The 13400-nt window shown below is 47.7% G+C and overlaps 7 protein-coding genes across 7 annotated transcripts; 4 read left to right on the forward strand and 3 right to left on the reverse strand.

Annotated features, from left to right (window-relative positions):
- Positions 1-227: 227 nt before the first annotated feature.
- Positions 228-2165, forward strand: TrAFT101_002425 (uncharacterized protein; the record flags this gene model as incomplete). The annotated part of the gene is made up of 2 exons (XM_024906037.2): positions 228-335; positions 384-2165. 2 exons carry the CDS (start codon positions 228-230, stop codon positions 2163-2165), a joined length of 1890 nt encoding a protein of 629 aa, XP_024763538.2.
- A 315-nt stretch (positions 2166-2480) lies between these two features.
- On the forward strand, positions 2481-3608 carry TrAFT101_002426 (uncharacterized protein; the record flags this gene model as incomplete). The annotated part of the gene is made up of 1 exon (XM_024906038.2): positions 2481-3608. One exon carries the CDS (start codon positions 2481-2483, stop codon positions 3606-3608), a length of 1128 nt encoding a protein of 375 aa, XP_024763539.2.
- Positions 3609-4264: 656 nt separating this feature from the next.
- Positions 4265-5928, forward strand: TrAFT101_002427 (uncharacterized protein; the record flags this gene model as incomplete). Its single annotated transcript, XM_024910904.2, has 1 exon — positions 4265-5928. Exon 1 carries the CDS (start codon positions 4348-4350, stop codon positions 5926-5928), a length of 1581 nt encoding a protein of 526 aa, XP_024763540.1. The 5' UTR covers positions 4265-4347.
- Positions 5929-5947: 19 nt separating this feature from the next.
- TrAFT101_002428 (uncharacterized protein) lies at positions 5948-8913 on the reverse strand. Its single transcript, XM_024904966.2, has 2 exons — positions 7226-8913; positions 5948-7172 (listed from the first exon to the last, which is right to left on the reverse strand). Exons 1-2 carry the CDS (start codon positions 8476-8478, stop codon positions 6119-6121), a joined length of 2307 nt encoding a protein of 768 aa, XP_024763541.1. The 5' UTR covers positions 8479-8913; the 3' UTR covers positions 5948-6118.
- Positions 8914-10089: 1176 nt separating this feature from the next.
- On the forward strand, positions 10090-11548 carry TrAFT101_002429 (uncharacterized protein). Its single transcript, XM_024902323.2, has 5 exons — positions 10090-10346; positions 10397-10413; positions 10479-10595; positions 10648-11026; positions 11077-11548. Exons 1-5 carry the CDS (start codon positions 10199-10201, stop codon positions 11409-11411), a joined length of 996 nt encoding a protein of 331 aa, XP_024763542.1. The 5' UTR covers positions 10090-10198; the 3' UTR covers positions 11412-11548.
- Positions 11549-11610: 62 nt separating this feature from the next.
- Positions 11611-12263, reverse strand: TrAFT101_002430 (uncharacterized protein; the record flags this gene model as incomplete). Its single annotated transcript, XM_024904871.2, has 2 exons — positions 11611-11857; positions 11956-12263. The coding sequence occupies 2 exons, from the start codon at positions 12261-12263 to the stop codon at positions 11611-11613; spliced, it is 555 nt and encodes a 184-aa protein (XP_024763543.1).
- An 18-nt stretch (positions 12264-12281) lies between these two features.
- On the reverse strand, positions 12282-12452 carry TrAFT101_002431 (uncharacterized protein; the record flags this gene model as incomplete). The annotated part of the gene is made up of 1 exon (XM_066126604.1): positions 12282-12452. One exon carries the CDS (start codon positions 12450-12452, stop codon positions 12282-12284), a length of 171 nt encoding a protein of 56 aa, XP_065982708.1.
- Between the last annotated feature and the right edge of the window lie 948 nt (positions 12453-13400).

Genomic DNA, 13400 nt, shown 5'->3' on the forward strand with positions numbered 1-13400 from the left:
TTATGAACACAATTTGCGGAACCTCCCTTATTTCTCTTTTTACCATATTCACTTTCTCAGATTGGAGCATTCAGGTATCTCTATCCTCTATTATTTTAGCGGCTGTTTTGTTTATTGTATACGCTGCTCTATTGCCAAAAGGTGGAACGTTTTTGTGCCTTCCATCTACCAACTTTGAACGCGCCATACGACCTCTTTCGCCCCGAATTGTTATCTTGCTCTTTTATATGCTGTGTCTATCTATTATTTTCACTGGATTTGCTAGAGTCAACCTGATTCATATGCTTCTTTTAGGCCTGCTAAAGGCCTTGTCTTGGTACTTCACAGCCAAAGTGGTATGTCTCTTTCATTATCCAACTTTCTGGCCGCTAACCATCATTCAGGCTCAAAGTACATCTTGGGTTATAGCCACCACTATTACTACATTCTCAATTGCATCTACGAGCAATCTTTCCAACAAGGCATCTGATGCTGAAGCCGCTACTTGGATCTTAGCCGCAGCCATAGCGCTTGCTCAAGTCATTTCATCGCTACCAAAGCAAGCGAAATATAAATCGCTATTATGGATATTTGGCTTAATCTCATTTCTACCATTTTTATTAAACCTTTGGATGATTCGCGACTTGCAACAGTCCTCCAAGGTCTATGGCCCCGAACAAGAGCATCCTGTTGAAGCTCTAGTACGCAACAGTAATATTTATTTTAAGAATCTTCTTCAAAAGCAGTCTAAAAATTATCAGCAAGCTGTCACGGAATACCAGCATCGATACGGGGTTAAACCTCCGCCTGGATTTGAAGCTTGGTATGAATTCGCAATTAGTCGCCAATCGCCTATAATCGATGACTTTGACGGTATATATCAGGCTATCCTGCCACTTTGGAACCTGAGCGGACAACAAGTACTTGAAATAATGAACCAAGTTTATTCTTTTCCTAAAAGCGAGATGTGGTTCTGCATGTACTATGGCGCATACGCCCAAACACGGTGCATGCACTCAGATCGAATATACGACAGACATATTGAATATCAATTTGATAGACTACTACTGGGCTTCAACGGCGTTCTTCCCGACATTAGATTTCTCTTCAATCATTTTGATGAACCGCGCATTTTGATGCCCACATGGGAGGTAGGAAAGGCTGATTCCTATCCATCGTTTAATGTTAGAAACATGTCGCAGCAACCTATCTGGGATGAAATCACAAAGTTTTGCGCGTCTACAAAGAAGCTGAACATTGCAGAAGAGATAAAGAGTCCCACAGAGGTATTTGATATGTCTTTCGTCACCAACCGCTCTTCTGCCATTGATCTCTGTGAGCACCCAGAGTACCGCAACATGCATGGCTTATTTATGAGCCCAGTAACTTTTTCTTTGGTCGAGGGACTTGTCCCAGCTCTTTCAACTGGTTCGCCTTCGACAATGGGAGACATTTTATTCCCCAGTCCAGCATATATCGAAGAAGAATTTACATATGACGACACGAGAGAGATTAGCTGGGAAGAGAAGAAGAATAATCTGTACTGGGCCGGGTCCACAACCGGCGCATTCGCTTCAAGTGCAGATTGGCCACGTTACCACAGACAAAGATTTGTAAAACTGGTGCAGAATGCAGAGCGCCAGCAGCATTATTACTTGCGGCAGATCGGCGGAATAATGCAGCGTGTTGCATCCTCGTTTCTAAACGGACGATTGTTTGATGTCTCTTTTACACGAATATTCCAATGCGACCGAAAATACTGCAGAGATCAAGCGAAGACCTTTAAAATTGGTAGATGGGCTGATAAAGACAAAGCCCTTCAATCGCGACTGGTCTTTGATCTCGACGGAAACGGCATTAGCGGACGCTACTATAAGCTGCTGGCATCAAAATCGGCACCGTTGAAGCAAACACTACTCAGAGAGTGGCACGACGACCGTCTCGTGCCATGGGTCCACTATATTCCCGTTAGCCAAAGTTTACAAGAGTTACCAGAACTTGTCTTCTACTTAACATCGACAGAATCTGGTCAACAACGGGCTAGAGAAATCGCAGAACGGGGGCGGGATTGGTTTTTTAAGGCGCTGCGAGAAGCTGACATGTCTGTATATACATATCGTCTATTGTTGGAACTCGCGAGACTGCAGGATCCGAATAGACCAGCGGGGCTTCCTGCTGCTGAGTAGTCTCGTCCAAATTGCCTTTTGATGAACGGCAACTGTAGCTAAGCTGCGTCCTGGATCATCTTACGGCCTCTCTCGGGCAAAAGTACCTGTCATAGCATAGTCTACTGACTAGAGACGAACTAAACAGCTAGCAACCACACAATTGGCTCATAGCTTAGAGACCTCGCAAATCCTACAGAAACGAAGCCAGCGTTGCCTTTGTGACTCACGCGGCCAGCCGGCTGGTAACGATAAACCGAGTATCACAACTCTGCAATGATTATAGTAGTACCCTAGGTTTTGTTACTCTCGTTTCCTTGAATGTAATTGCTCAATATGTCCTCATCGTCGGCGAATATTGCACCGCCGCTGCATCCGTTTCAAGCAGCTGCCATCGCCAACATCAAGGCTCAGGCGGTCGCGCTCCGGCCAGATGCATTGGATACGATATCCCACATTTTTCGCATGTCCAATGTGCCAATAGAGACACTCAACGAAGTCCGACAAGCTATTGCTCATCAAGCTCGCATTGCGTTGCATTTTCATCCAGATCGCCCGTCTCGCAGTGGGCAAACAGTTGTTGAAGCCCTACTAGAGGATGGCATGTACAGAAATCAATTTGAGACCGGCATCTCGAATGGCCTAGTAGCAACACAGCTCGGTGGTCCCCGCGATGACTGGGAGCGCAATCTCTTCCGTGGTGCATATCATGGCTCCAGCATTACGGATACCGCAGAGAATGTCTTCAATCCGGCACTACGGCCTAAATATGGAGCTCTGGACCTCGTGCGCAACTCTGACGGCCCTGCTCCACGATTTGGCTCCTGCTATTTCTTGCTTCGGCCAGAAGTATCGTCCCGGTCAACGTTTACATACGGTGGGTCGCAAGCGGCTCCAAAAGATGTAGGGACGGTTGATGAGTTCGACGCAATACTGGCAGCATTACTGGAAGAATGCTTCACAAGAGAAACCGCACTGGGTGTAGAAAATGTGAGGCCAAAGGGAATGTTGGAACTTATCAAAGGATTGAGCAAGTCGACCCTCGTAGAAGCCAATTACAAGAGGCTACCAAGCCGAAATCTGGACCACTTGATCGAGGCGCAGATCCATGGCGACGTTCTTCTCTCGCGAGATGTCGAAGCTCTCGTTGTGGATCCATCGTTCTTCACTCGCGGCGATACTGGATCCTTCCTGAAAACCCTCAGCGAAACATATGGATTTCCACTCTTTTCCCATCACGGATTCGAGTTGCCGGTGGAGAGTTGCCCGAATGATTTCCGAGGACCAACAATGCCGTCTTTGGCAGCAAGGGTAGCGTACAATGGCAAAGTTGACGTGCAGGCAATTGGCAAGGGTGTAAGAAGTCTAGTCGCTGACGCAGAACAATGGGCGGATAGGGGAACTGTCGCAGAAGTTTTGCAAGAGCTTAAACTATTGTGGCATGTGTTAGTTCGTTATGGTTAAAGGTCTAGCTAATTGAATCCATTAAATGAATAGTAATCTGCTAGTCGTCTTAGGTTTGCACAATTTCGGGTACAGTACGAGACGGCCGGAGCAATTACCTCAACCTCCCCTAGTTGTCAAGTTTGATCCAGTCCTAACGAGCTCCGGAGCTGCGCAAGCCTCGAACTTCTCTTTCTTTGGCTGATCCCCAAATTGATTGATAAGCCTATTTTGAACCACACTTTATGGTGCTGACGCCAAAACGAGTCAGAGATTCATAATGACCCAGTCTGTGCGGATAATCGGCTTACTGAACTTTATTAAAGGCCCTGGGCACCTTTTTTGCTTAGTCTCGGACTCTCGGGGCGGGCCATAGGATTCGATGACCCCCGTCCAGTTTTGGCCCAGGGGCCCGTTAATGGGTAGTTATCGTACTGTAGTATTGGGGCTGGTGCTAGCAGTAGTTGTTGATGTCGGAAGTCGGGCAACGCGATAGACACGCAGGATTATGGAGCGTCGGAGCAATTGTCGAGGAGGGCGGAGTCTGTGCGGACTTTTGGGTACTTTGTGATTCCAGGCTTCCTTTCTCTTCCCTTGAGACTTTCGTCTCTTTTTACATTTAGATTTGGTTTCTCTCCCTCTTGTTCTCTTCTCGATATGAATGTAGACGTCTTAATAGTTGATACAATAAATACTGATATTGCTACTTGCCATTATTAAGATTCGGGTTGGCGACAGCCCGTCAATCACCAACGCCACCATGGCTTCCTCTACTTCATCGACTTCTCTGAGGGCAAATGGCTATCGATACGACTCAATATCCAATTCCAATACATCTTCTCAGGTCGAAGCGCCAATAACACGCTCAACATCTCCTTCCTTAGCAAAGCCGACGACCCGACTCCTTGCGCCCGATCTCCAACGCGGTCTTCTCATGGCCATCATGGCCATGGATCACCTCGCCCTTGGTATAAACACTTGGCAACATGGCACCAACATCGATGGCGAGACGGATGGAATTATTGTTCGCCGCTGGAACTTCACCACTGCTTACATCGTCCGCACATTTACTCATTTTTGCGCCCCTGGATTCATGTTTCTTCTCGGCATGGGCGTAGTATTTCTTTCTCGATCACGAACTCGCCTTGGTTGGTCAGCAGGCCGGATGATACATTATTATGCCATGAGAGGGTTCATACTCACGGCTGTGACTGTTCTGTGGGGATTTTTATGGTCAGGGGGTCAACTGTGGTTTATGAATATGGTTCTATTTGCACTGGGATTGAACTATTTCCTGGCTGGTATGTTGTGGCTTACCATGAATGAGACTGAAAATTGGCTTGCGGATGTGCTGGAAAGATGCCTCTTGATGCTTGACAAGCGCACTGGGATAGTGTATGGCAGATGGAACGATGATAGTGATGACGAACAAGGAGGAGTCAGCCAGCCGCTTTTACAAGGACAGAGACACACAGCCAGAGAAAGCGAGCGAGCGACAACGGCTTCATCTTTATCTTGGCATATTCACAACAGTATTCTAGCAATCCTCAGTGTCATTACCATATGGTGGAACATCTGGTTATCCGAGAACCATGGCCACTGCAGTATCGAGACCGAATCACCAGACAACCTCTCCACACCAAAGAATCCGTTCCTCAGCATTTGGTTCTGGCCCGTTATGGGCGATCATGTCATGTCAAATTTTCCTCCTCTGGCGTGGCTCTCCTTTGCCATTCTAGGACTTCTCTATGGCCGCATCCTCTCGGCCCGGAAATGGACAACCTCTGCTATTGTTATGGGCCATGTCGCCATAGGAGTCATCTTTTCTATCATTTTCGTTGGTACAAGGCTTCTCCGCATCGGAAACCTTTCTGAGGACTGTTTACATACACCTGCGCAACACGACCAAACTATGAAAGAGAATCCATATCTTGCCTCGCCAGCATCTTTCTTCTATATAGTCAAATATCCTCCAGATGTCGCGTTCTGGGCCTTCACCATGGCTGGCAACCTCTTTCTCCTCGCAGCCTTCAGTTCCATCCCTGCGCATATTGCGCAGCGTTTCTCTCTCCTTTTGAGCTATGGCACATCGTCGCTATTTTTCTACGTGGCGCACATATGTATCGTCATGTCCCCTCTAGGGCAGCTGATGATAAAAATATTTGGCCAAGAGACTGACCACGCAAGCCCCACAAACCCGGGAAATAATATGGGTATTAGCAACCTCTTTATTTACTTTGCGCTGTGGCTGGCTCTGCTGCTCATCATGTGGCCAGCATGCCATTACTACAGTCGTTTCAAAAGCACAAAACACGCCGACTCATTATGGAGATTCTTTTGAGAATTTAGAAAAGATAAACCGAATAATAATCTAATTTATGTTACAGTAGGTAGCACTAATTATAAGTGAACTATATAATGTAGAGAATCGTATGCATGTGTAAATACCTAAGCCACGTATATGCGTCCTCTATCGCTAATAAACACATGCATAAATCTTCGTGAAGGTTTCATCAAGTCTTCGTAATTCGTTATTTCCTTAGTCTGTATCTTTGCAGCCAGCTGCCTTCTTTTTTCGCATTTCTCTCCCTTACGTTGGCTTCTTTCAATTGGTTCTTTGGTTGTCGCTGTTGTAACTGTTCTGGTTGTTGATCCCGTCGCTGTTGCTGCTGATATTGCTGTTGCTGATATTGCTGCTGCTGATATTGCTGTTGCTGATATTGCTGCTGCTGTTGCTGATGTTGTTGCTCCCATTTCTGTTCAGCTCGTCTCAGAGTTGCAGCTGCATCCCAGTAATCTCTCTTCTGAGCTACATCTCTGGGCAATTCTCCTCTTCGGTTCCGAAGTATGGGGTTAGCGCCCAAATCCCGCAATGCGCGAAGCACTTCTCGTCGTTCCGTATCTCCATCTTCGGCTGACCTAGCAGCATAATGCAGCGCAGTTCTCCCATCTGTCGTCTGAGCGTTAGGGTCGGCCTTGCCACGATCGATTAGCATCTCTACCGTGGCGGCAGATGCGTAGCGCGCAGCTAGGTGAAGGGGCATGCAGCCACCGTCAGCACGAGCGTGTACATCGGCACCATGGTCAAGAAGAAACATGGCGACAGCCATATGATCACGCTCGACCGCAAGATGTAGTGGTGTTAGACCGTGCATATCACATGAAGTAGGCGGTGCTTGACGAATACAGTTGGCTACGGTTTTGACATCGCCTTCCCACGCAGCATCCAGCAAGATGTCTCCGGGGTTCGGAACCGTGTTCTGCGGATCAAGTTTTGCTGCATTTTCATTGTTGGAATCGTGAGACGGGTCGTGAGACGGAGGCTGCTCGACTGATGGTTCTGAGTGAGGGGGAGTAGGTGGGTTTGTGGCGACTTTTGGATAATTCCCTATAGACTCAAATTGCCCTTGAGATTTAGGAGACAATTGTGGTGATGGAGGCGGTCGATTAGGTATTGACGCTGCTGGCCGCGGCATCGGTCTTGAGGTTTCTGGTGCTGTATTTACTTTAGAAGTAGATAGAGGTGGTGTCGGTGTATTTGGTGTATTGAATCCTGATGATGGTGGGGGTTTCATTAGAGCACGACTGTTGCCCTTGTTAGCATGACATGGCTAGCGGATAGAGAAAATGAGACCAACGCATAGATATTAGACATCAGAGTGCCCAGTTGCAATAGCTGCTGCTGCAACTCAGCGTCTGCAGACTTAATCTGCTCTTCGCCTTCGTTTTTGTAGTTGTATGAATGCCAGAAGCCTTCCAGGCGGCCAAGAGCCGTGTTGTTGTTATCCTCTCTAGCAGCCCCCGAAAAACTCGCCAGCAGTTTCGTCATCTTCTTTAATGTCTCGCTTGTGCTGTCAATAGTGTCCTCAATTTGAGACTTTATAGCCTGTCCAGTTTCATCCTCAATAAGGTCGGGCCTTGCTTTCAAGCAGTCCTTCATTTGCTGGATAGTATCACGCGCGGTGGTGATCCTCGCAGAGAGCGCGCGGATCTCATCTGGGGCGTCATTTACGTTGTTGAGCCACTCAACCCATTCTTTGGCCTTGTCAGCGTGCTCGGAGAGTGCACGAATTCCTGCATAGGTTGCAAATGTTTTGGGGAATTTGCTGAAGAAGCTATCTGAGCCTCTACGCTCATGCTTCGGACGGCGTGAGGGCGAAGTTGGCAGTTGAACAGGCGCCTGTTGTGTTTTCCTGTCATACCCATCTACGGAGGCCGAGCGATGTCTTTCAGTGCCTGCCCTTTCGGTGCCTGCAGCAGGCCTCTGATAGGGAGAAGTGCCCCGTATAGCAGGCTGTGGCCTATTATTAGATGAAGCTGAAGGCGGATATCGCCGGGCTTCCTGCCTAGCCTCTCTCGATGTAGTGCTCCATCCGGGTTTATGCGGTGCCAGTTGCGGCGAGGCTGGAGGAGCTTCAGCGGCTGCTGCACTCCCATGCCCAGGTCGATCACGCCTTTCGTGGCTGTCGCCTATTCGAGATCGTGAAGGTACTGGCGATTGGGGCGTCATTTCATGCGGTCGAGGAATTTCCGAGGAGGAATATCGGCGCCTCGGAGGCGATCGCGACTGGCGATTGTAGTAACCATCTCCGCCAGCCATCTTCTGGCGAGAGCGGGGTGACACAGACCTGCGGGATACAGAGTCTCTTCGTGGCGGGCTTCGCACTCTCCCAGAGGAAGCTGGTGGAGGCGGCATCGTCGGCCTCTGAATCTCGGTGTGCGGCCTGAAGTCGTTCGACACCGACGTCCGCCGATCAGCCGCCGAAAGAGACGACCGGCGACGCCTTGAGTCGCCCGGCTGCTTTGTTAAATCTTTCTGTGCATCATCGCGACGGTTTCGGGAGAAGAGGCTGGAGCCCATGGCCTTGACGGAGCTCGATCGGAAGGGCATTGTTTCGGCAATGGCATTTCACGGCGGGATACGAGGTAGAGTAGCGAACAATGTGCCGGTGGAGGGGGTTGCGCGTCTAGAGTTGTCATGACATATATAAAATCAAAGAGCAAGGCAGAAGAAGAAGAAGAAGAAGGCCTCCCAGGCCATTGTTCATGGGCAGTTCAGCTCATACTGATGCTATTGCTGTCCATAGCCACTGCAGCCTGCTGGCTTCAAGAGCACGAGGACGCATTCGGCATGACGCTATGGGCACGAGGCCAGGCTCCGAGGGTGGTGAGACGATGTCTAGCGTGTGGGAGCAACAAGCCACAGCGTGGCTTTGCGAACGCCTGGGGGCAATGCAGTCCAGCCTGGTCAGCCAATATCGCACTTATGTGAGCGTTGGTTAGAGACGGACGACAAAGGACTCATTCCATACACTAAAGAAAATCCATCTCTGGTCCTATGGAAGCGACTATCATGATGGAGACACTAGCTGAAGCGGGCATGGACATGCTTGAGCCTTGATTTTGTAGCACACTCTGCGTAACCCGCTCACTAGAAGCTGATACAACGGCAGTGGGCGGTCTGCAATATTCAGATACTCATTCCAGCTTACGTAGTTGAGCTCTCCACCCCAAGCACTGAATGGTCTATATCTGCTCGATCATGTCAGGGCTACGATGATATAAGACACTCGTGTAAATTACACGCATAGAACCCGTGTATATCGAGTCGTCTAAGCAGCCAAGAGAGCCGCTGTGCTCCCTTGCTTGTTGGTCTCGAGCAATACGAGTTCACAGCCAAAACCATACTGTTCCGAACTGTTCCGAAATCTTGCCGCTCTCCAAGACAGGCAGGTAGCACAGCCTTCAGCCGGCCTTTTACTATTCACATGCAGACTACGGTAGTATTTCTCAACGCTCGTGCCTCGCATGCAGCTGCAAGAATCGCACAGAAAACCTACGGTGGCTCTACTTCAATACTAGATTTATCGGCCAAGGCATAGTCGGACCCAGCAGGCCATCCGTCGAGACAGCGGTTGGCAGCGCATGGTAAACTCTCTCTCGCCCCAGTCCGATGACGTGGTGGCTGCAATCTACAGCACACCGCACATCTATTCGCTGCAGCAAAGCCGACAAAGATTAGCTCGCGGCGCCGTTGCCGCTACTACAGTTGAAACTGGGAACATGGCCGTGATAATCGAGATCGCTGCCAGATGTGCTTTGATAGTGCGAAGCGGTAGCTCCAAGACTTCTTGCTGTCTTCGGAATTGTTTCTCTTGTCCTTCCTATTCCATACCGTTAATTACATTGGCTATCTACTTGGACAGTCAGAGCTTCAGAGTGCCCAACAATTTTCTCTGCGCCACCATGGTGCCTTCACCTTTCGAACGCACGACTCCTCTGGGACTGTTTCGCGAATTGTAACCACATGCGTAGTTGTTCGTTACTCACTCGTATATTTGGGGATAATCACTTTATAATATAGCGTTGACGGAAGAATAAGCGCCGTAGACGAAGCTGCTTATAGCCTGCTACCAGGTTTAAAAAAAAACGGGACTAGCTATGTCATCAATAAACCACAATCATTTCGGCTACATGTACCTAATATCTAGCAGTCACATAGCCGACTTGTGTCGAATGTTTATAGGTAATAAATGAGATAGTGCTCATCAATAATACATAGAGCACATCCGACAAGTAGCAAACTGCATGTAGAGTACTCAACATATACGATGAGCATCTCGGCATTTAAAGTGTTTCGTTGCTCCCCCTCATTTTGGCGGCGGCATTTGTCAACCTCAGCTGCACAACGTTCACGCGAATATGATGGTACGATACGCAATTTGCGCATAGACAAAAACACAAAAGTAATATATCAAGGTAACATCAAAGACACTCCAACTTCATACGCATCAACTCACATAAGACAGGTTTTACAGGAAAAGCAGTGGGGATTACAGAACTTCCATGATTCTATAAAGTGGCGTGCTGATTGGGAGACGATGTTTTTAGGCAACAGCAAATGCAAGGGATACCATTGCCTATGGCACTAATATCGTAGGTGGTGTCTCACCTGGTAAAGGCGGCTGCACACATCTGGATTTGCCCGTTTTTCATACTGTTGACGAGGTAAGCGTGTCCAGCTCCTACGAACCAGCCCCGGTTGTCTTAATTTTTGTAGGCTATGAGATTTGCCACGCCTCATGTTAGTGCCGTTTTTGTCCCTGCCCAATTTGCTGCGAAAGCAATTATAGAATCTATAGAAGCTGAAGTTCCACTCGTCGTTTCGGTAGCGGAGCATATTCCGGTACATGACATGCTACGAGTTCATGAGATACTTCGCACTCAGAGTAAGACTCGCCTAGTGGGGCCAAATTGCCCTGGGATTATTGCTCCAGAACAGTGTCGGGTTGGCATCATGCCATACAAGCAGTATAAAAAAGGTAATATAGGTATTGTCTCCAAGTCTGGGACTTTGAGCTATGAGGCTGTAGGGTCGACAACTTCGGTAGGGTTGGGTCAAAGCATAGTGCTGGGGATGGGAGGGGACTTGCTTCCAGGTGAGGGTATGGATGAGATGACATAAGAGTCTTGGCTGATATGGTCGTAGGTACTACGTTGGCTGATGGCCTCAAGTTGTTTTTCGAAGACGAAGAGACCAAGGGTATCATTGTCATTGGAGAAATTGGTGGAACAGCAGAACTTAAAGCAGCAGATTTAATACGAGAGTATCGCAAATCAACTCATCATCCGAAACCAATAGTGGCGATGGTGGCCGGACGGACAGCACCACATGGAAGAATCATGGGCCATGCAGGTGCAGTGCTTACGTCCAGGGATGTGCCTGCGGAGATCAAGGCAAAAGCACTTGGAGATGCGGGAGCAATCATTGTACCGCATCCTGGCATTATGGGAGAGACCATGAAGAAACTTCTTGAATCGTGAAGAGATAAAATAGTAGAAATGCTTAAAATAAAACAAATGCTAGGCTTCAGAAATGCAAATGTTGAAAGTAGACGAATGAACATGAAAAAGACAGTAGAGAAAAGTGCATAGAAAAGAAAGAGAGAGAGAAAGAGAGAAGAAAAAAAAACAATAAAATGAAAAGATACAACTCTTTCATCCCAGCCTTTCAGGAAGCAATCTATCCCCTTGGACCTCTCTGCCTCTTAATGCCCCTGTGAACTTCTTTCATGTGACGTTTCACATAGTCGGGTCTCTGTAGGATGGTTTTGCAAATCTTACACGTTTCTTGGATTGACGGATAGTTCGTGTTTTCAGCCCATTTTGAGTGATGGACCCAGACATGTCTTGTAATGCCTTTTTTATATTGAGCAGTGTAAGGGCACTTGGGACATTTTTCAGGCTTCTCATGCCATCGGATATGGCGACTAAAGAATAGCCAAGCATTAGCTAAATTCTACTCTCCGAAGATGGTTGAAATGTTCACGACTGAAAACACATTATGGTTTGAAGAGAGATAACGTACTTAAGTTGATGTCGCTTTTCGAAAGACCTCGGGCATCTATCGCACTTATGTGGCTTGACCATATTAAGAGATTCGGATGACAGTTCCTCGTTAGCTTCTGAAGAGGAGGGAGATTCCCGTTGGTCTCCTCGAATGACTGATGGCCCTGATTGGCTCCCGCCGTCGTTGATATCGTCGTTAGAATCATTAGAAGAATAATCAGAAAATGAAAAAGATGTTGGAGAAGAGTTGTTCGTAGCATATGTGTCATCTATTGCTTGGTTTCGATCGTTACTCATTCGCGCCGGGGACTCCCTTTGCGAACCCATTACTTGGCCGTCCTCAGACTAAGTCTTGTTCAGGGAGTGGATCTCCGGAAGCAATGTCAGCTTGCTTGGATCAAGAGTGGGATCAGGTATGCGTTCCTGTACGCTACCACACCATCCGCTGTTTATATCATCTCCTAGCATTGGATCGAGAGCGCCGGGCTTAAACGCATGATTGTCATTTCGAGTCATGGCGAATCCCCTGTTTAAGCATTGACACCCAGCCAGATTCGTATCACTGGCCCTCTAGTACAGGATATCTCTCTTGGCGTCACCGGATTCAGCTAAATCCTGATCCACCTCGAGTTTGACCCTGAGATACTTGGTCTCGTCTTGGTGGGTTGGTGTAATCCACCCTCCAAATGTTACCGAGCAGAGTGTGAAGCTAGTAGTATACTGTTCTAGGAAGTTCAATGCTGCAGCGGAAAAGTGGCGCGTGCCGTTTACGGAGTATTCATACATAGACCTCTTTGGCAATAAGGATTCAGCTGGAGGTGCTCCGAGGCATATGAATCCGGTTTCATACCAGCTGGTCTCTAATGAAATATCTTGAGGGAAATTGAAAAGATAAGCTGTGCATTAATTGTCATACGGGTTAGCTTAGATAGAGATACTGGATGTATTAAACATAAAACATAGGTATGGGTAGTTAATACTAGAGGGGAGAGTTTCTCACAGAGTAGGATAGTAAGAGCAGAGTATTCTGAAGTTGTGTTACACTGGAAAGGACAGTCCGCAATATGTTCTATTCGATCCCAGGGTGTCCCGAGAGGGCGTGGTTTGTGCAACAGTCTTTAGCTGTTTGCTGGGCTCGTATGGAATAAGAGCTACGAATCCTAGCTACGTTGATGTGGGTGGCCAACAGTCATAAGTAGTAAACATCTTTTCAAAGCGGAGTTCTTCTTTGATTTGATGGTGGAGACTTTTTTACGAATCGAGTGAGCATAAAATATGTTGATAGGTAGATGCATGTTTCAGCTGGGAATTCTCCCAACGGCGTGAGAGTAACCAACTTCGTATCTTTACTTGTCCTAACTGAGGATGATGAAGCTGCCTTATGTCTGCCCAACTTCCCATCTTCACGGAAGACAATGCTGGATTGATGTTACAAACTCTACAACGTCCTGATGAAATCGTCGA

The sequence above is a fragment of the Trichoderma asperellum genome, chromosome 2 (assembly GCF_020647865.1).
Source record: "Trichoderma asperellum chromosome 2, complete sequence".
Classification (NCBI taxonomy): Eukaryota; Fungi; Ascomycota; class Sordariomycetes; order Hypocreales; family Hypocreaceae; genus Trichoderma; species Trichoderma asperellum.